Source organism: Brachyhypopomus gauderio, chromosome 5 (genome assembly GCF_052324685.1).
Source record: "Brachyhypopomus gauderio isolate BG-103 chromosome 5, BGAUD_0.2, whole genome shotgun sequence".
Taxonomy (NCBI): Eukaryota; Metazoa; Chordata; class Actinopteri; order Gymnotiformes; family Hypopomidae; genus Brachyhypopomus; species Brachyhypopomus gauderio.
The window spans coordinates 11,098,227-11,119,891 of NC_135215.1; the positions used below are offsets into that span (position 1 = coordinate 11,098,227).

General features: G+C 42.4%; 1 protein-coding gene across 2 annotated transcripts in view; it reads right to left on the minus strand.

The window, feature by feature from the left end:
• The window catches only part of banp (BTG3 associated nuclear protein), a 44,791-nt gene that overhangs the window by 6,755 nt on the left and 16,371 nt on the right, over positions 1-21,665 (minus strand). For both annotated transcript variants that reach the window (XM_077005609.1, XM_077005608.1), the window contains one exon: positions 18,799-18,843. In XM_077005609.1, the coding sequence (XP_076861724.1) occupies positions 18,799-18,843 (45 nt within the window). The remainder of the gene's footprint in view (positions 1-18,798; positions 18,844-21,665) is intronic.

Consider the following 21,665-nt stretch of genomic DNA (forward strand, 5'->3'; position numbering starts at 1 on the left):
TACTGGTTTTGAATATTAGTTTCTAAACATGCCATGTTACTGGGGTCTCACACGTAATCTACTCTCATTCTGGAGAACGCAACGCAATCACTGGCATCCAGGTCAGGACAGCAGCTCAAGGGCTCGGGGTATAGTCTCAGTGTTTCTCACCTGTATGAGCTACCTGCTAATGACAACAACATGAAGGGCAGTTCACAACACTCACAAGTCAGGATTTATTTGAGTTATGAGAATTAAATAGATCTCTTTCTCTCTCTCTGTTTATGTGTATGTAGCAGGACATGCATGTATGTATATATCACTGGCCTGTTTCAAAAAAAAAAAATGCATGTCCTGCTACAAGTTTCCATAGAAACAGGACATTTCATACAGAGTTCCTTCATCAGCTGTGCAAGCAAAGTGCTTCTGAATTAATAGGAGGAGTTACAGTTTTTCTCAGTCGATTTGGTTAATTTCTCAGATCAGAATTGAAATTCTCAAAACTGTTCATTCAGTCTCCACATCTCCTTGTCACTTGTGCACATCATAATTGCATTTCTCCTTGTGTTTAACGTTTTGCAAATGCTTTTGTACATATTGCAAATGGACATGGACAGTTGTCTGTTGTTTTTTACATTATCAGTTGCTTATGACATGTTTATCAAAATGTGTTGTACAGATTATCTGTTGAATTGCCTTACCCTCCCAAACATTTAGTCTTTAGGTCATCGCCTTGGTCATTATATGCAAAAGTGCTGAACATGTTGTCATAATCTCTAAGGCATCATTTTACATTTATTTATTTAGTTGATTTTTTTGTTACATTTTGGTAATTTATCCAAATTTTATTACATTGTTTGCAAGTGAATATTCAGTTACGGTAAGAAAGGGAATTGGTGAAGGCTTAGATCAACCAATGGTCTCAACCATAGGTCAGTGGTGCGTCTCATGAACCTTTACTGTAATTGGCAAACATTTATAGACGCTTAGCACTGCAGTATCACTAATGGAAAGACAAGGCCATGTATAGGGTGAACAGCCAATTAGAGAAGTAAGGCTGTGTGGTGTAGAGGGGTAAGACTGTGGTGTAGAGGGGTAAGACTGTGTGGTGTAGAGGGGTAAGACTGTGGTGTAGAGGGGTAAGAGTATGTGGTGTAGAGGGGTAAGACTGTGTGGTGTAAGGCTGAGGGGACAAAACAGTGAAATACAGTAAGGTTAACAATTGTGGACCATGTTTTACATGTAAGTCATGGTCTCACAATGGCTGAAGCTGGTCGCTGGGTGCAGCTGAATATTGGAAGAACAACTGTGTCTTCAATCGTTCAAACATTTCATAGAGAAAACATGTATGTACTGTAATTCAGAAATGTGCTCTCTGTTGTAATGCTGCACATTGACATACATTCTGACATGTTATTCATTTTTATTTTATTTTTTTCATTTTTGCATTCTTATGCCATATAGCAGGGGTACTCAACTGGCGGACCGCGGTCCAGATCCGGACCCGAACGCAGTCCTGTCCGGACGCAATCTCATTCCTAATTAACTGGATACGGAGCAAAAAAAAAAAACGGAGCATTTATTTCAGGGCTATTGAAAAAACACGAGTGTTACGTTCGTTTAGTTGAGTACCCCTGCCATATAGGATATCAAGACTAGCTCATAATGGTAGCAGAGGTTCCATTTTCACACAAGAACAGGAGGCTGTATGTGCTCAGGTTGTTTTGAATGTGTAGAATAAGTTTTTTATTTTGCAGTTTTTCCAGTCAGTTGTCGGTCTTTTCTGAATTTCAATCAGATTTGTGTTTGTCAACTAATTGCAGTGCGAACAATACAGTCAAACAATATTGCTGTACAAATTTGATTCCAGTCCAGTGTCTTGCTATCAGTCTTCCTACATACAGTCATGTGTAAATTTGTGTTCCATGTAAGTTTGTATGTGTGTAACATGTATTTGATTTACCACAGAATGTGCAGCATTCTTGAAATCAAAAGCTTAGCTAGTTTCCATCAGAATATACAGTCTGCACTGACTGTGACGTATAGTTGCACTGACAACATGACTAAGTATTTTGATTGCCTTGTTCATAGGCAATGGCACACTGACTAGATACTCTGATGGCACTGACAAATTGACTGGCCTAAATATTTGCTTTTGGGACAAAAACAAAGAATTTTGAGTGAAGTATTTGCTTTTGCAGTTATTTCATTGAGTTTTGCTGTTTGCACTAACAGAGAAATGCACTAGTTGTGATGCCAATGTAAAGCATGATGTGAGAAATGAACCAAATCGACTGGGAAAAACTGTAATATTTGCCAAATCATGTTTTAAATTCCTCACTAAATATTTGATCTTGTTTTGGGGGCATTTGTGATCAACAATTTTTCCATGCAGCACATGCCGGACATCGTACAACTCACTCAGAACGGCATGTGTGAGAGTGATTGTTGAATTGTGCACTGAAGCTGGTTGAAAGCCTTATTTTATAGAGGACTAGTACACAATGTAAGTGGGTGCCAGAGACATTTACAATCAATAAGGGCACACGAGCTGGCACGGACACATACTGACACAATATATACAATATACACACAGAAGCACAAAGGAGGAGAACGTTTAGCCCATCGTATTAACACTTCACTGACAGTAGCACGTGTCCATGGCCTGTTTGCTGAAAGATTGTTCATTGAGAGTACGAACTTAAGGTAAGACAACATGACTGAGCCATGTGAGTGATAGCTTACAAAAGCCACTCTAGCAGGACCTCTGGTGCTCTCATTTTTTTTTACGATGAAACCTCTTTATTGTCTTTTAATGCCATCACGGCCAGAGTTCTACACCCAAGTGCAAACAGCATGATGTCTGTCTTACCATCAGCAGCTGGGCACAGAGCAGCCATCCATCCCCAATTAGGAGGAGAGTCTGTCTCTCAGCACAAAATCCCACACTAACCTCAATTAAATATGTATTACAGGCCCGGACGGCTCCCCCCTCCCTCTGCTGAGCCCAACCTTGGCTTTGAAGCCGACTCACTGGCCTGTTTCAAAGTTATGCTGAGTCACAACAGCACCCAGTGTATCTCCACCAGTGCCAGCTTCACCACAGCATCTACTGCTCTTCACCCATACCATGGCAGGACCACTCAGACCACTATGGAGATGATATTGGGTAAAAACCAAGCCATACTGGCCAAAAGAGAATCCAAGCAGAGAAGCACTGAGCGATCTGACTTGGAGATGTTCAAATGAAAACATATGTGGAAAGTCTATTCAGGGTATGAGAAGGACTGAGGAAAACATCACTAACTTTGTGCTATTTGCTAGCATATGCTAATATTTTTATTAAATATACAGCTTTGACTACATATTCAGCAGCCAAAGCTGATACAGTGTAATGGATAACAATGCTGCCTCTCTCGTCAGAGACTGGGGTTCAATCCAGGCAAGAAAATCCAGGCAAGCAAACCACATTCATATAATAAGTGTTCAGGGACAAGAACTTCAGGGTTCAGGACTCCTAATACTGCACTCACCTACTTCCATAACATGATTGAAGTTGCAGGTTGCTATGTATGGCAGTCTGCTAAATACATGAATGGAAACCATGAAATTAACTTTTGAGTTATCCATCAGTCAGACCAGCACAATATCAATGTCACTTTGCAAAATTTGGTCATAACTTAAAATAAAAAAAATGAAGCTCAGTACGGCTATGGAAGATGGCCACTCACTACAGTTTTTTAAATGCAGCTAACAACAGCTGGATACCTCACAGATGAAGTTGAGGGTATCCATAAAGAGATGAAGATGTGCTTGGAAGTGGACAACACAGATTTATCGTTCGACTGTTCTTAGCAAATGAATGTTGTGTGTACACTTGCACCATCTCTCACAAAATACTTGGCAACCTTTGATAGAATTGGAAAGAAACTTTCTCAGATCAAATATCAAATAATACCAAAGACCAAATAGTATTCAACACTAAATCACTGTCAGTTCAATACTGTGTTCAATGCAGTATTGAACTTCATGTTTTACTTTTGGGATACTAAATCAGAAAAATGTTTAATGCCAATGCAATTCAACAAATATGCCTACAATTGTGTGTACTTTGTTTGGAGGTAATTAAACTACTGCCCCACATACTACAATCCATCATAAAGTTAATCCTTATTTCTATTCTCGGTGACATTTATATCAAACCACAATATAAGAGTATCATCATGCCAAGAACAGCAAAAAATTAGGAAAACAACAATGGTATAACCACACATACATGGTGCCATGAATGACCCTGGTCTCAAGCATCGTTTTACATTGTTAAGCCATAGTAAAGGAAGATTGCATTTTTACACACACACGCACGCACGCACACACACACACACACACACACAATTCTAGGGTCCTGCTTTCAGCATAATGTATAACAATAAAATATGGTATTTTATTTGTAAGTGTGGCTGGGATACATACTCAGGCATTCAGGTCTAGGTCTACATGCATGTGTTTTGTTTTTGCTGCTTTCAATGTTTGTGCAAACTTGACATAGTAAGTGGCCAGTCTCCCACCGTGTTTTGACATACACTGATCTGTTCTGTCAAGAAATATTAGAGGGCTTGCGCGTTGATTGAACTAATATGTTTTTAATATCGCAGCAAAATTATGTGACTAGCCAGCAGCACACATAAACTTGGCAACCTTAAGACCTAAGATATAGGGAGATTTTCCAAACCCACGTTTGAGTTTCCAAAGCAAAGTCTGACTCCACTTTGATTCCTGCATTCTGTTGACTTCTTATGTATAAAAATCACAAATGAACAGCAAATGTATTCTTAGGTTAAGGCTCTCAGCAAGGTGATGGTACTGACTGGAGGGGACATGGCGGTCTGCAACTTTCACTTATTATTTAATAAAGTACCAATGTGCAACTTTAGTCAGCCCCAGGAGTTTCATAAGACACGTGTGGGCAATGCGTTGTATTAACTTTGATACTGACTACACAGGAATATTATTATATTGAACAAACCACATTTCGCTGGAAGGTTACAATGATTTTTTTTCCATTCTAAAAGAGGAGAATTTTGACCCTAACAAAAAACTGGATGAGAGCAAAATTAATTTATCTTTTTTAATAACTTTTTTATTTTTCCTTTGAGCTTGAGTCCTCTATCAGAGGCCTGGGAACATGAAGGTCCCATGCAGCATCTTAGCTGTTTCCAGAACTACACTCTACTGGACGGAGATCTTGGATGTTGTTCCTGGGATCAGTTGCAGCCACTCTCTTAGTTTGGGGGTCACAGCTCCTAGTGATCTGATTACCATGGGAACCAATGTTGCCTTCACCTTCCACATCTTCTCTAGGTCTTCTTTCAGCCCTTTGCAATTTCTCAAACTTTCAGTATTTCTTGATCTTGTAGTTCTCTTGGAATTTTTCTCCTACTGTTTGTCCATTAGTTCTGTGTCCAGTTGGTTAGCCATTATGTTTCCTGTTCCAGCCATACATGGGATTTGTCCATATCAGCCAGTTCCACTGGTGTAACATACAATGCAGGAATTTTTCCTGAGGAGGAGCTCGTGTGAGGTTCTCACTATGCGCTTCATCACTAGTGGACATCTTCCTGGTGGACCATGGTTGTTTCCTCCTGGATAGTGGCTCTGATGCTCACTAGTCTCAGAGTGCTGGATTGAAACCAGGTTGGGTTGAAACCATTGTGAAGACATTTCTTGTCTTGATGTCAGTGGCTTCTATCTCCTCCTTTGGCTAGCTTATTATACCAATGGAGTATCTGATAACTGGAAGGTGTCGATCATCTGAATCTTGTTTTTCCAGTTGAGCTGATATCTCAGGACTCTTTGTAGGTATTTGGCTATAGCTGCTTTCTTTCTGGCCTCTTCATGATTCCCATTTGTCCATGTGATTCCAAGGTACTTCCAAGGCAAATCTAGTCCAAATGACATTACAATGTTGTTTGTTATATATCCTGGTGAGATTGATTATTGTGTTGATGTCTTGTTCACTTCTGGCATACAGCTTGATATCATCCTTGTAGAGATGATGGCTGATGATTGCTCCATTCCATAGCGGGTATCCATAGCAACTCGTGGTGATTATTTCACTGAGGCGTTTCAGGACAATGCATAACAGAAGCGGGTACAGGCATCTCCTTGGTAAATCCTGCACTTCATGGTGATTCATGTCTTAAGTTGGCCTCTAGCATGTCTAGGGTTAGTGCCACTGAGTTCTTTATGAAGGCTTTAAGAGTCCTGTTATACAGCCTCAAGCATTGTGGTACACTGAATCATAGGCTCACTTGTAGTCAGTCCAGACTGTGCAGGTTACGAGTTATCCACCAATAGATGGTGCTTGCTTCCTCTGGTGTTCTTGCCAATGCCTTTCTGGGTCCTGCTCATGTGTTGAACCATGTTCCTCATACAAAAGATCCCACAGAGACATAAGATTATGTTAATTATTAATGTTGTGGTTTATAATAAGGAGTGTATGGAGTATGTGTATGGAGACGTCATCATTCAGGAGTTACTAAACACTGGATAATTGAGCACATTGTGAATGGCTGCCATTTAAGTTCTGTTGATTCACGTCATATTTTTATAATAAGATGATCAATGTCATGTGTGTTGATGTCATTTTCGATGTTACTGTTGAATATGCACTGTACTAGTTTGATGTATTAGCTTTAGGCATGTTCTTAACTCCCTTGGTCATACCATGTTAGTGGTGTCTGCATGATGTACATTTTTGCATCATTACTGTCTGAGTTTACACTAATTTGTGTAAAGACGTTATATCGGTATGGTTATTTGCCGCTACGCGATTTCCTCACTGCACTTAACTGAGGATGGTTGTATGACAATATGCATGTTATTAGTTATGTTAATACGCATGTTCATATTTATGTCAATATGCACATTCATATTTGTGTCCACTGATGCAACGACTATGCCTGCGTTGTGTTTCACCACAACCAACAGCACCCATGCTTGTTGTTATCGTTATTACTGGAAATCTCAGCCATTGTTACTAAACCAAAAGTTATCCTGGCCTCAAGTGGTGGTCTGACCAACAGACCAGGTTGAACACAGTGTAAAAAGACAAACTACTGCCTCAAATCACAGTAGTCTCCCCCTCACACCTACTCAGCCACAATGATGCCATACATCCATGTTGGCCAGAGGCGGATTATTGGCCAGTAGTTGAATAGAAGTTGATATCCAGCGTTCAAGTAACCATTCATGGAGGCTCCATCCGTTGGACGCTGGTTTATTAGGGTTGTCAGGCACACAGGAGTGGTTAGCATCTTTTTCCAGTAGGCATGGACCATGTCAGTGCCAGGAGCCATCCAACTCTTCATACGTGAGACTTTTTATTGGACGTACGCTAGTGTGATGGGTTACGGGATCCTATTTATGGAGGTTGTTGAGGTCTGCTCTCAGGTTCAGTTAGCACTACTAGTCAGTGTTATGTGATGCCTCCTTCTCATATATGCGTTTCCAGTATTGTTCAGCAGGTCTGTTCTCTGCCACTGAGAGATCACTTTGGATGGTTTGTTAGAGTACATCCTGATTATTCTGTAGTTCTGATAGCTGGCTAACTTCTCTCCATGTTTCCCTTATCATGGCCTCCAGCCTCCCTCTCCACAAAAGATACTGCTCATTAATGTTCACATTGTAGCCAAGCATCACTTAAGATGTTGCTGTGGTGCATATTACCTACTTAGAGCCAGTGATGGTCACAGTAGTGATCATCTGCTGTGCTGCATTCACAGCTTCCAACAGCCTTTCAGGTTCTCCGGTTGGTCTTGGTAGTCTGCTTCAGCCTGTGTTCCGTTTAGCCATGATCTTCAGTCTCTGTTCAGCAGCTTTGGTGTTGAGCTTGGTGCATGGGATAATTGGGTCATGCTTCCCAATCTTGGGTGGTGGAGATGATAATGAAATTTGTCACAGCATACGTGTTGTGCTCTGAAGATCTGCAGTTGTGACAGTAGTTGTGGATGCTGGAAGACTGAGCTACTATTTTGAGGTTTCAGCAAATCCCACCCATGAAATTTAAATTCAAATTAAATTCTAAAGACATCTTAAGGCTTGTGTTGACAAATGGTCCAGTGTGACAGTGAGAAGCTGTACATACACCAGTTGGTGACATTTGGAAATTCAGATAAATCAAGATTTTTGGTCTATACAGCAGTCCAATGTTTCTTTCACAATACAAAATAAGCATCAAGTATTTTAAATAATGGGAGTCATATGTGTCACCTAATAATAAATTCATCAAAAATCAAATTCATTAATCAAAAAAATCACTCAACAAATCCATTATGAAGCAATAAACGAACTTTATGGATACTACTAACCCTTAATGGCATACAAGATTTAAAGTAGTTTTCCCAAGTTAAAAACTATATATAACTGTTTTAAAGTAAGTATTTTCAGGGCAGGACATCTTGCCTGAAGCAGTGTACATTGAAATTACATTATTATACTTTGAATATTAAATATATTTAAGTGGACAGCCTAATAAGTAGCATATTCAAGGAGAAGGTGGGAGGACTGCAGTCCCTTTGTCCAAAACAGCAGATATCCTGAACATACGCACACGCACACACATGCACAGAGACACACACGCATGCACACACACACAGTCTGACGGATTGTTTTTATATTTCCCATTTTAAATTCCACCACTAATCTGGTCCTCAGGGTTTTAGTGAGAAACAATGCCTGAAAATCAATAACAGTGAGAAAGTAACAGGCATTTGCACTCGCACACACCCTGGGTGACCCAACTCAAAACATACCCCTAAAATACTCTTTCCCCCCTCCGCACACATCATCTGTGTATCATATCCTATGCATCTGTTCTGATCTAATAAGCACGTATGTGTGCTGATGTTTCAACGGCTGACAGACAGTCTTCCAAGCAAGCAGAGCAGGAACTATACATCTGCAGAGTTGCATGCACAGCTACAACAGTTCAACACAATGAATGTTTTATAAAACAGCAAAGCATGCCTGTGACTTCTTACTCTGCCCTCGTGAGTTGACTTCCGGACTGTTCTCAGGTCAGTTCTCGCTCCTCGCCCTCTCCCTATCACCAGTCCAGAGAACATCAGGATATAGTTCCCACACTTTTAAAGAGAGGCTAATTCAAAACATGCAGCCAACTGAGATCCACTCCTGCTCACGGTGTCATCCAACCAACCCGACAAGCTTAAGATCACCATTTAAACAAATACAGATCCAGACAGCCAAGCCCAGCAAATAGCAAATATCAATGACCACAACATACACTCAGGATAAAATGTGAACAACGAATGGCAAACTATTTCCACACATGCTTTGACACAGGATAATGAACATACCGGTTATATAAAAATAGGCCTAAATAAAAATGAAATCAAACAAAAAATATACATGCAACACAGAATTCCCAGTTCAGGACTTAAAAAAATCTTCCCTGATTCATAAATATTCATGAAGAATTATTCCTCCCCTATTCCCCACCCAGCAGGTTCGTATATTAAATGGCTCTGAAAACTTAAGCCGCTGGTACACTCTGCCCCATTACTCTAGTCTGGGATTAACTTGTTGCCAGCTGTGAGAGACTGCTGGAAGGAGAGCCCTAGAAATGGCTGTGATCAAGGGCCCAAATGTTTCGAATGGAGGCAAAGTTAAATCATCAGGTCTGCTTTATCTATTCACTCTAGCCTTGGGGTACAGGATGAGTCTAGCCCACTGAATAATCAAGTGAGCTAAAATCCTGATACAGAGTGCACTGGTTGCTAGGACTGAAAACAAACAAGAGAGAACAGGGTTTGAATAAATCTTTCAGTTATGCAGTAATGCTTCCAGCAGTAATACAGGACACCAAACACATAAAGGAACTGGAGCAAAGATGACGGAGAACAAAACAACAGCAGCTTAATGCAAAAAACATTCAGCTAGGGCCTTGCATCAAAACACAATAACCAACTGTGCAAACAAGCCCTCTTCCCAAATTTCGTTTCTCTTTATGTGTTCCAATGTCTTTGCTAAATATCAATCTTCTAAATGCAATTATGGAAAGATAAATAAAACTGTGAGATACACTGCAAAACAGACTGAAAGTGGTTACCCGGCGAAGCTGTAAAGCTGAACACTCCACAAATGCAAAAAAAACTGAACTTTACAGAACGGGTAGAGGGAGATTAGGTGTAACGCTTTTAGAATGATGAAGTTGTGTGTAGTCAATACCAGAAAACAGAAAATAGGCTGTAAGTTGTATTTTCACTGCAAAGGGCCTGCTAAGAGCACAGGCCATTTCTACCCAGGATCCTTCCTAGTGTTGTCCTCTAACAACAAGCTCTTTCAGTGTGTACTGAGGAAAGGCCTATATCTCCCTCATCAGTTACTGCCCAGTACCTCAGGCCTGCACAAGAGAGAGAGAGTGAGCTTCCTCCCTGTTTCTACAGCCATCAGTAGTCAACAACATCTGCAACAGGCAGACCAGAGCCAGAACAGATGAGAGGGAGGGGGAAGAGAGAGACAGAGAGAGAGAGAGAGAGAGAGAGGAAGAAGACAGAATGAAAGAATGAATAAATAGAGAAACACAAAAACTACAAAAAAGCAAAAAAAGAACAAATGAAAAAAGGAAAAGGCAGAAAGCAAGCAAACTCCGATCATGTGAAAGCCTTTAATCACCTCCACACAATCTGTTCCCCAGCTGATAAGGTCCAGAGCATGTCTGACAGCATGCTTTGCTGCAAAGGCCAAACACAGGTTAAGTGAGAACAGACTCATTTAGCTTTTACGCTGCAGTAGGACTGGGCCACCTGGAAGAATGGGAGAGAGAATCGTTATCTCTTTAACTCTCGTACGTTATCACAACTTATTTACTTCTGCCTTTAACGCTGAATAGGAAACTAAACTGGGAAACAATGGAAAACGCGTATTGCTTTGGCCATCGCTCACAAAGTGGTGAATGAAGTACTGCATTACATAAATTTTAACTTTCACTTGCATCTCAATACCCTAAACTCATCCAGCTCATCTAGGCCTCCATCAGCTGGTCATACGCTACACATCTGTAAGCATGTCCATTCCTGATGTGTCATGAGCCTTTCGAAACAGGCCACTCACAGTGCTGAGTCTCCCTCTCAGTCCCTGCAGAGGCCACGCTGAAGGCTCTCCAGTGGCTAGTCATGTTTTACTGCACTTTTTAGGTTGCAGGCTTGCAGATTTTGCCAAGTGCTATATGACATACGAGGTAAAAGGAGCTCTTTTTAAGTCAACTTGTGACAGTTCTCTGGATCATAATGAAGAAATACTTCTGGTGAGTAAGTTCTTGTCTTTTCAAGTATACGCCCAGCATGAATCTGCATAAATGGGCAATTCCTCAGCTTTTTCCATGATGCCATTAGCCCACAAACAACTATCCCTGGTCTGCCCACAAAGGCCTTGCAGAAAGCTCTGGGACCCAGCAGGTCCACCCCTCTGGTCCTCTCTTACAGAGACAAGGCCCTGAAACCAAGCATACCTGCTATGTAGGGCTGGGTATTGATTCAAATTCCAAGAATCGATCCGATTCCGATTCTGAAGATTAAGAATCGATTTTTTTCGATTTAATCGATTCGATCCAATTCGGGGTTTAGTGTTATTAAAAATGTATTTGAGCTGTTTCCTGACTGTGTACAGAAGCAACATGTTAAAACTAGTATTATATCGATATTAATCAGCAAATAGTTACTGGTAGTTGGTAGTTACTGATGGCTGGAAGACTGGTGAAAAGGGTCATCATAAATCTACCTTCAAGAAAGGTAATCCAGGACAATAAACAGAGGACATCTTTGAGGTGTCTATATCTGCAACAGTGGGCTCCTACTGGGACACTAACCAGTGCATTATTATTATGATTTAAATAATTAAGAATTCACCCATAAGCTGTTGCTACCAAATGCATTTTTATTTTAAAAGTGCTCACACTTAATAAACAAAGTATAAAATGTAAACGTGTATTTTTCTTTAAAGTGAGAATATAAGAACAGAACTCTCACGTTACGGTCCCCGACCCCTCCGTTTTGGGCGCTGCGTCCAATCGTCTACGTCGGTGTATCTCCGTGGGTGCGGGTGCGTCTTGTGATAGTCCTCACCTGTGGCTCGTCTCGTAATCACGTGGGGTTGATGTGGTTTGTCTATTTAATTTGCGCTCGCGCAGCGTCCTGTGCTCGTCGTTGTTTGAGTCACACATGTTCTATGTAAACGTGTTTTATGTGCGCTGTCTGCGCTTAGGTAAATGTAATAAATGTAACGATTTGGAAAGTGCAAAGGATTCTGTCTCCTCCATCGCCTTGCGCCCAACGTTACAAGAACATTTTAAACTTTTTTTAAACTGTAAAAACACTGGGTAAATGGTCAGTGACACGGACTAACTGTAAATAGTCACTGACACTGGATAAACTGTCCTTCTGTTTTTAGATTTCCGATTTGACTATCGTCGTTACCGGCACTGTCCGACGCCAAGTCGTTTTACAGTTAGTTAGACCGAGCACGCATGCGTGAATTCAGTGACGAGGCGGGGGTAAAAGTTCACTTAAAACGTCTTTGGACGTACGAATCGATAATCAGATCATCATATGCGAATCGATTCTGAATCGGAAAATCGATTTTTTCAACACAGGCCAACTGCTATGATAAAGGCAGTTAAAGACCGGACAAGGATCCAGCTGCCAAAAAGAATGACCAATTTACTACAAATGTAACAGCACAGCTACAGTGTGCACTCATGCGTACTCTTGAGACCAGAACAATCAAGCTTGATTGTGTGTTTATGTCAGTGTCTTTTATCATCACTGAAACCTTTCTGAGCGTATTGATGACTTCATGATGGTTCTAATGTTTCTAATTATCTTGTCCTGGATTATCTTCAATTCACGTACACTCGTTTAAAAACGACACAAAAGGTTGTAGATGTGTAAAATATGAGAACGATCAGCCTCCAGCTCTCTCACAGGTTTGCTGAACAGTCCAGAGATGTAATCGCACGTGGAGTACGCTCTGGATTCCCAGTGCAGCATCTAAAAGGGGGCTATTTAAAGCTGCAGGATCATATTCAATGCTCAATGTTCTCCTGACACAGTCCTTTACCTCCTGGTGCTCCAGCACACTCACACGTCTCATGGCAAACTACGCATGGCAACATGCATAAACAATAAGTCTTTGTACTTTCCCTTGACGATTTTATGGCCTGCCGCGCTTCAATCCCCACCGTCCCCTCCAACTGGAAGCCAATCAAAAGACGATCTGCTCGTCGAGCAGTGCCTCCATCATCCTTCATTTCACTCGTGTCAACAGGCGGGGCGAGCCAATCTGTGGCGTTTGTCAACGAGGCAGAGAGAGAGTGAGAGCGTGTTTGTGTGTGTCTCACTTAGGCACCCATTAAGAGTGTTGCTGCAGGGCCAGCTGGCTGCTTGGCTGTGTGTAGCAGACACACAGAGACACTACCCGTGACATCTGGAGTGCCTTAGCCCAAAGCCCCAGTAGCCAGGGTCCACTCACCTGGACAGGGCAGAGTCACCTAGCGCGAGATTCCTTCAGTTCTCTTGCGCAATTACACGAATGTAAGCTTGACTGCATATACACAAACCATCCCAAAAACACAAGAAAATCACATGCTTGCGCACAAACCAATATCGGTGTCCTCAAGAAACCACCATGCACAGCCCCAGAGTGCTAACACATTCCACTCAGCAGACAAACTCTCATGCGCTCCTCTGAGTGTGTCTGGGTAAACACCAGTGACGCCATCAGTGTCCATGCTTTTAAAATAATGGAGCAGACCTGGATCCACCACAGCTTTGAAATATGAACTGTTCCATTAGGAGATCAACATCACACACACTCCACATAGCAACACGAGCCCTAGTGTTGCCAGTTTTGTTTTTCTGAAGTCAGGGGAAAAAGCTTAACGTTCCTCCTTGTTCTCATGACACCAGTGGGGAGACTGGAAAATTAATTCAAGGTCTAAAAGGTAAAGTACCAGAGGTTCTGTTATGGTATCCGCTGGATCACAAGTTGAATCCTGGAGAATTTAAGTTCTTAAGCAGATAGTCTGTAAAGACTGGAAGCATCTGGTTTTAATGTTTTTATGCCAGGCACCTGAAGCTCTGGATTTCAAACATAAACACACCCAGACACAAACACAAACACAAACAACCCATTCATACAAAATATTTTACACATCAGGAAGTGTGACATCGGTGCAACGGGACACACACTCACAAAACCACATACAAACATACATATACAAACACACATATACAAACATACATATACAAACACACATTCTGATTCAACATGAAATGCTGCCTCATCCACATAAAAATAAAAAAAGAAACCACACCACACCAACAATAAACAATAAAAACAACCAGCTGCTGTTTGGAAGCTGAGCTCTAAGGTCTTTCCTGGCTTTAATACATGGCTGGACCTTCAGTACGGATAACAGGATCTCTCTGTATGGATTCAATCTGCCTGCAGTGGCCTAATACCAGCTCGGAGGGAGCCAATCTGTGTCGAGGTGTATGGGTCTGGCGTCGGCCGGGCCCTGTGTTCTGACACCACGGCACGACGCCCCAGCACGGAGGTGTCCGACACACCACTCCACGCAAGAGCAGCCCAGGGTGCAGGTGAAGGCGATGTAGCCGGGAGGAGAGATGCGTGGCGGGCGGGAGAGTCGTCTGCTCCCATCCTGCACCCCTGGAGCCTCATACCACCGGGGGCCGGGCACTGCCAGCTGCCGCAGGTCCACAAGAGCTTCAACAGCAGGCACACAGAAGGGGAGAAAACATCCAGAAGCTCCTTGGCCAGATCCTGTGGCCTCACTAAGCTACGCAGGGCCAGGGACGGCCATGTTCGCCCCTTCCTGCCCGCCTCCTCATCAGTCTCTCGCTCTTATCTCTCCGTCCGGACGCATCCTGTGACTCTGCAGCGGAGGGATCAAAGGGCAGGAGCTAGGAACATCAGATAAGAGAGCTCAGACAGGTCGAGGCTAAAGAACAGCCCCAGGCTTTCAGGACGGGCAGACGCTGGGCTCGTGTTGACGGGAGACACTGGACAGGTACTGCAGGCACTAACCGGGCCTGCAGGGCAGTGAGTGATGCTGAGCACCACTGCAGCCTGACAGACTGTAAATCTCAGGACCTTTGCTGATAGGAAGAGGAGAATGCAGGGCAGTTTTCACACTGGGCCCTGTCACCACACCTTAAAACCTCCACCACTCTTTACCCTTCTTGCTTTGAGGTTTGTGATTTATACACAAAGACATGTGCTCCTATGATACCAACCATGCGCTCATAAAGTGATAAAGAGATTTTGCTGGGCTGGAACAGATAACCAAACTCGAGGAAGCTTGCAAATGGACTACACAGCCAACCAAATCTAGAAGCCAACATGGCGGATAAACAAGAGATTTTTATTTTTTACTGCACCCCCTACAGGACATGTATACAACAAGATAAGTGCACATACTGCAACATAGGGTAAGGTACCAAAGGTAAACGTAAATGTAAAAATAGAGCAGGACGTCTGATATCCATGCCAAACACTGGTGTATGAAAGCAGTTCTCAGACCTTTGCAGTCCCAGCTGCCTCTGCAGGCCCACAGAACCTCTGCTGTCTCTGTTCACCTGGCATCTAATCCAGACCTAGCTGAGAAGTTTTAGCTCCACCACATCTGACTGAACGCGACCGTCAACAACAACATAAATACTGACCTTCACCGTGACCGCAAAGCCCAAACACTGCCGATTCCCCAGACACCGCCATTTGCACAACAAAGATGAAATGAACTACTCTGCTGCTTAGTGTTGTGTCACCCCTGACCACTGAAAGCTTCAGCTCACGACCGGACCGTACGCATCGCCACAGCCCGAGAGCCCTTCAGACCTTAAGACAAACAATTCGGGAGCAAAATGTCAGAGGTAAGCGCAACTCGGCCAGCGCGCACAGCTGAGCTGAGGGGTCCGCGTGCAGCTGAGGGCCGTGGGGGGGGGGGGGGGAGTGGAGCCTCCAGCTGGGAGCAGGACTCACACAGAAGATGAGAGAGAGTCTAAGTATAGCAGCCCGAGATGAAAAGGAGGGCTGAGGACAGAAGGGCCACAGAGAAGTCTTTGGCCAGGACCCACAGACCTGATGCAGAGAGCAGGGGACGAGCTACAGAGAAATACCGTGTAGTGGGCCTGGGGCAGGCCTGTGAGACTCTTTTGCCGTAAGACGCGTGGAGACATGACCTACCCCCACCCTGCCCCGCTCACCCCACCGACCGCCAAGTCGCCCCATCTCTGAACATGGATAACGTGGTGATGACACCGGTATCAGAAAGCTGATGACAGTGCTAAGCGTTATTTCTGTGCCCATCCATGAGAATCGCACTCATGAAGAAGGGGAAACGGCCCCGTAGTTTGTGCTTGTGTGAAAAGTCAGACCTGGAACACAAGGTTAGAGGAATAAGTCACAGTGTGTTTGCGTTGGCCTGCACATCACTTCGCTTCATGTTTCAGACACCAATGAAACACAATACAGTCTGTGAGGAATGGGACAGTGATAGAATGTGTTGTTTTGACTCTGTTCTGCAGGCTATTGGATTTAACATGAAACACAAGTAATAACGTTCAAGTACAGAATGTTGACTTAATTTAAGAGTATTTAGATCTATATTGGGTTAACCACAACTTTTTTAAACCCTATTCACCCCCACCATTTCAGGGACCATGAGTAATTGCACAAATTAACATAATCTTAAATAAAATGATCTTGTTTGGTACTTGGCTGCAAACCATATGCAATCAGGTTAAGTGCCTGACATGTGCGACCCAGAGACATCACCAGATGCTGCACTGGAGGGAGGTGCCGCCCGGCCCCACACGGGCCTGCTCGCTGACGGCTCCTCTCAGCCTTTGCTAGTCTCTTCTTCAGTAACTGTGTGTGTCGGTAAACTGACGAAACCGTCGGGCTTGTTGGCCTTGTAAACCCACAGCTGCTTTAGCGGTACGCCTCACACCGCCGTCCTTCTCCAAACCAAACGGGATTTGGTTGTTAAAACGTTTTGAGGGATTAAGCCGTTAAAATGTAAGCTATTCTCCTGTTCCTGCTATCTGTGTGTTTGCTAAAGGACAGATCCTTTTATGCCATGCTTACTTTATACAACGCTCGACAGGTTAATCCTCATTTTCTCTTTTTCTGCTTCGTCAAGCAACTTGAACCCCCAGTTTTATTTATTGTTTAGGCTTACGAGGGATTTGCATCGCCTGTTAAACGTTTTAGTCATGCTTAAATTATTTATATCTTTATCGTAGTCTTTAACAAATCCATGTTTACATCCCAGTTCGTGTTTATGAGCCATTCAACTGTTCCTTCTTCACAAGGCTGTTGACTATTACTGTGCTCACCAGCGTGCCATGTTTAATAACTGTGCATGCAGACACACCTCACATTTTGGCTGCGTCTCTGGATCATTTATTTAGATTTTTCACATTGCATATAATCAAAATTTATTATGTTTTGCTTTATTAGCACTGACACCTCACTGGTCCTCATGCTTAGACTCCAGATGTGAATGCTACATCCAGTATCGACTCTAGAACTAGCCATCCTGTGCATGAACTAATGATGTAAAGACACAGCTGGTCAAGGACAAACAAGGAAATTATGCTCCCCTGAAGAGACCCTGTGCAAAAAAGGGTCAGGATGACTTTACAGTTCACACAATACATATATAAATATCGTTCAAATTAAAACTGACATTCTTTACTTTTTGACACTGCACATTTCAAATGCAATGTGATAACATATAAACCTAAAGCAACAAAAAATACGTTGTCCAGATGCTTGCAGGCTGCACCATAAGTGAAATAAAAGGTTGTTTATGGTGCAGTCTGTAAAGTGAAAGATGACATGGCAGCCTGAGTTCACAGCAGCTTCAGGAGTTCGATATACAGCCCCTCTCTCACGGAGAGCTTGTGGAGAACTCAATATATGACTCAATATATGCTTTACTTTGTTTAGCACAGAAAAATAAAGAAATAAATATTCACCACGCCCCACACAGTAAGTGCATTTAAGATGTATTGGTAGCCCTTAGCTTTTATAGCCTTTCCAGTGCTTTCACTGTTGTGGGTGTTGTATGGATCGTTGTACGTCACATGGACAATGTGAGTGCATTTACTACACTGGCATTTCTACATTGATAATAAATAGCTCGGAAGCAGCAACACATAGTCTCACATAGGAAAAGGAAATAAGCGTAATGTGAATTTGAAAAGTAAAACTGAAAAAAATGGCTCCTCTCTGTTCTCAAACAGGTGAAAAACAGATCCTGTCAGGTTGAAACATACAGCATGCTGGCAAAACCAGATATGGATGTATCCGAAATGGCAAGTGACAACCAGACATAGAAAAGGAGCTATTAACAAACCATTAGGATATCGATATCTGTTATTTTGCACAGTAACAACTTATTAACTAAACAAAATAGCAAAAAATAACAAAAAGGCAGGGCTACGGACATGCTGTATTGATCAATCACATATTGATCAAGCTTCACTTTCTTTTGCACATATCTCTCTCTCTCACACACATACACACACATAGTGTGATATCTACAGGAATCTTAGCTGTGTGTTTGAATTTCTGTGTTTGATTTTTTAATGTGAATAAAATATTGGCAGAGCACCATGTCCAAAACATCATATTCTTCCCAGGGGGGAGAGAAGAAAAAAACTGATAGAGTGAGATAAAGAAAGAAACAAAGAAATAAAGACAATGTCTTACCTGTCCATCCTGCCCAACATGAACCTGGTGGATCTGCAGATTCCCCTACAAAGGACACACAGAAAGTTTCTTGTGGTAACACACACAATACATTATATTACAAACCATAAGCTTAGGACACACTCGCATATCAACAGGGAACAGGACAGGGTACAAATAGCTTTGCCAACTGATTCTCCTGATTCGTGGATGAACTAAAGAGCTGCTGAAGAGAACAGATGTGCATCCTTCTGACTGTCATCAAGGCCACTGTTGTCATTGGATTGTCGGTTGTCGTTGGATTCTGCGGTTAAGAACCATAGTGTTCTCCTCGTGGGCTTTAGCTCTGCGTTCAGTAGTTCCTCATACGTACTGTCCATCTCCCTGCTGTCAGCATCACTGGCACTGGAGGACTGGGTCAAACCTCATTCTGTCAGTGTCATAGTTCACTCACCACTCGCCTTGATTCTTATGAATACCATCAAGACTGCTTATTTGCATTTTTGAACTCTGCCCCATGCTCAATATAGCTGCCCCATACTCAATATAGCTGCCCCATACTCAATATAGCTGCCCCATACTCAATATAACTGCCCCATACTCAATATAACTGCCCCATACTCAATATAGCTGCCCCATACTCAATATAACTGCCCCATACTCAATATAGCTGCCCCATACTCAATATAGCTGCCCCATACTCAATATAACTGCCCCATACTCAATAACACGGTGCTGAAACAGCAGCGCATGGCTTCCTTCAGTTCACGACTTCACTACTGCAGGACCCTCATCTACTAAATTAGACTCATGTAAGATGTAAGAACGTCCTATACCAGCAGAGCTGAACATCAGGCTTCTTCTCTGAGGTCGTCATAGGCTCGTTCATTTGTCTGTGTTCGTTGAAATAAGCCCATGGCAGATACAGGAGCTAGACCTGTGCAGCTAGATCTCTGCAGCTAGACCTGTGCAGCTAGATCTCTGCAGCTAGACCCCTGCAGCTAGACCCCCGCAGCTAGACACAGCCATGGCAGGTAAACATCAGTCTGTGCCACACCCGTTCGACACAAACTGCGCTGATTAGGCCTTCGACACAGATTCCTTTAAATAGCCTTGAAGGCCATACATGATGTATCACTCCAGCACGTGGCCCAGATCCTTTAGGCTTCCCCTGCAGCCGCACACTCAGGCCACCACTGCAGATCCTTTACATTAACATGTCTGAGGAATCCCCAGCCAGGCCCCTCCCACATGACTACTGACTCACTTTGGTTGTGTTTTCTGTGTGTTTTTTGTTTCTGGTGTCTATGCTTAATTTGGTCTCTTTTGCAATGCTCAATTACGTTTTTGTTTATAGACAATCATGTTTAATTATCTACTGTTGAATCCTATATTTCAAAATATAACAGAGTTATGGTAGTTTTTATTATTATTATTGCACAAGCACACATTTAGCACAATGATTCTTGTGTAAGAACAAGTGTGTGTAAGTTCAAAGTCTTGATTGTTTTTGGGCTAGACTGATTGCTGAAGGATCTTTTCTATTTTCTCAACTGAATGCTGGCAGGTATGGATTATGCACACATGCACACACATACACCCACACAAAAGCACAAAGACACACTCTCTATACACACAGACTTCCTTTCTCAAACAGCGGAGATGTGGGCAGTGGGGAATAACCTTAGAATAGCATACTTCCTTCTCAAGCTCCCTAAAACAAATGGCTTTGATGAGACTGGCCCAGTTTCTAATGAAAACACTCTTTGTGAGTGGCAGTTGGAAGAAGAGGGATTTTGTTGCTAGGCTTTGAACTCCAACAACAAACAATATCACTGAAGTTTAAAGGGAGAGAAGTGTTTTTTTCTGGCATCCTTCAAGCTAACAGGGACGAGCTGTGTAGATCTTCCCCTCCTCTCTCTCATTAGTAATATGTCTACCGAAATAGCACTACTGATACTAACGTTTGCATGCATCTAGAGTGTTACTTTGAAAACTTTCTTTTGGGTCCACACATTAGAGCAGCTATGTGGGAGGCTTCAAAGTTAAGAAAAGAACCACTGTTGAATCTGTATTAGATGTGTGTCTCCAATACAATTATCAGCAGGAGTCACCATAAATAGCAATCATTCTCAATCAGCTTTCAGGGACTTAGCACTCTAACACCGTGGAGAAAAGCCAAGTGTGTACGGCCTCAATGAGCCCATCGAGACCGTTTGGGCTTAAGTATTTATTTCAGTGGTATAATCAGGACTCGAATGCTGATGCTAGAAGTATTAAAAAATATGCTGTCAGGTTTTAACAGTCTCCACATTGAGACTTATTGTGCAAACTGCTTTTCTGTTCACCCAGAAATAAGATGGTTTATGGATTATTGAATGGAAACAAAAACACCTCCAGGAGAGGTCGTGTCCCACTGTCATAAGCAGTACAAGTAGGAGTCCTAATGTGCCATGAACGCTATTGCTGGATCAGCAACCCCATTGTTCAGGTTACCATGTTCATTAGGATATGAAAAGTAAACTCCATCTTAGATCAATGACTTGTCCTATGATATAATATATAATAATCACCCATATAATGATGGTGATTATTACCATTATTACTATAAACAGCTACTTTCACAGATGTTCAAATTGATTCTAAATGAATCATATAATCATAAATAAAGCATAATATAAAGATTTTTTTAATTATTATTGTAAAGAGTACTAAAAATGAGGCAACGGTCAAATGAGCCGAAGCAGTGAAAGTAAAAAGATGAGGACTACAGGAAGGACAGGACAGCAAAGAGATGAATGAAGAACAAGACTACAGGAAGGACAGGACAGCAAAGAGATGAATGAAGAACAAGACTACAGGAAGTACAGGACAGCAAAGAGATGAAT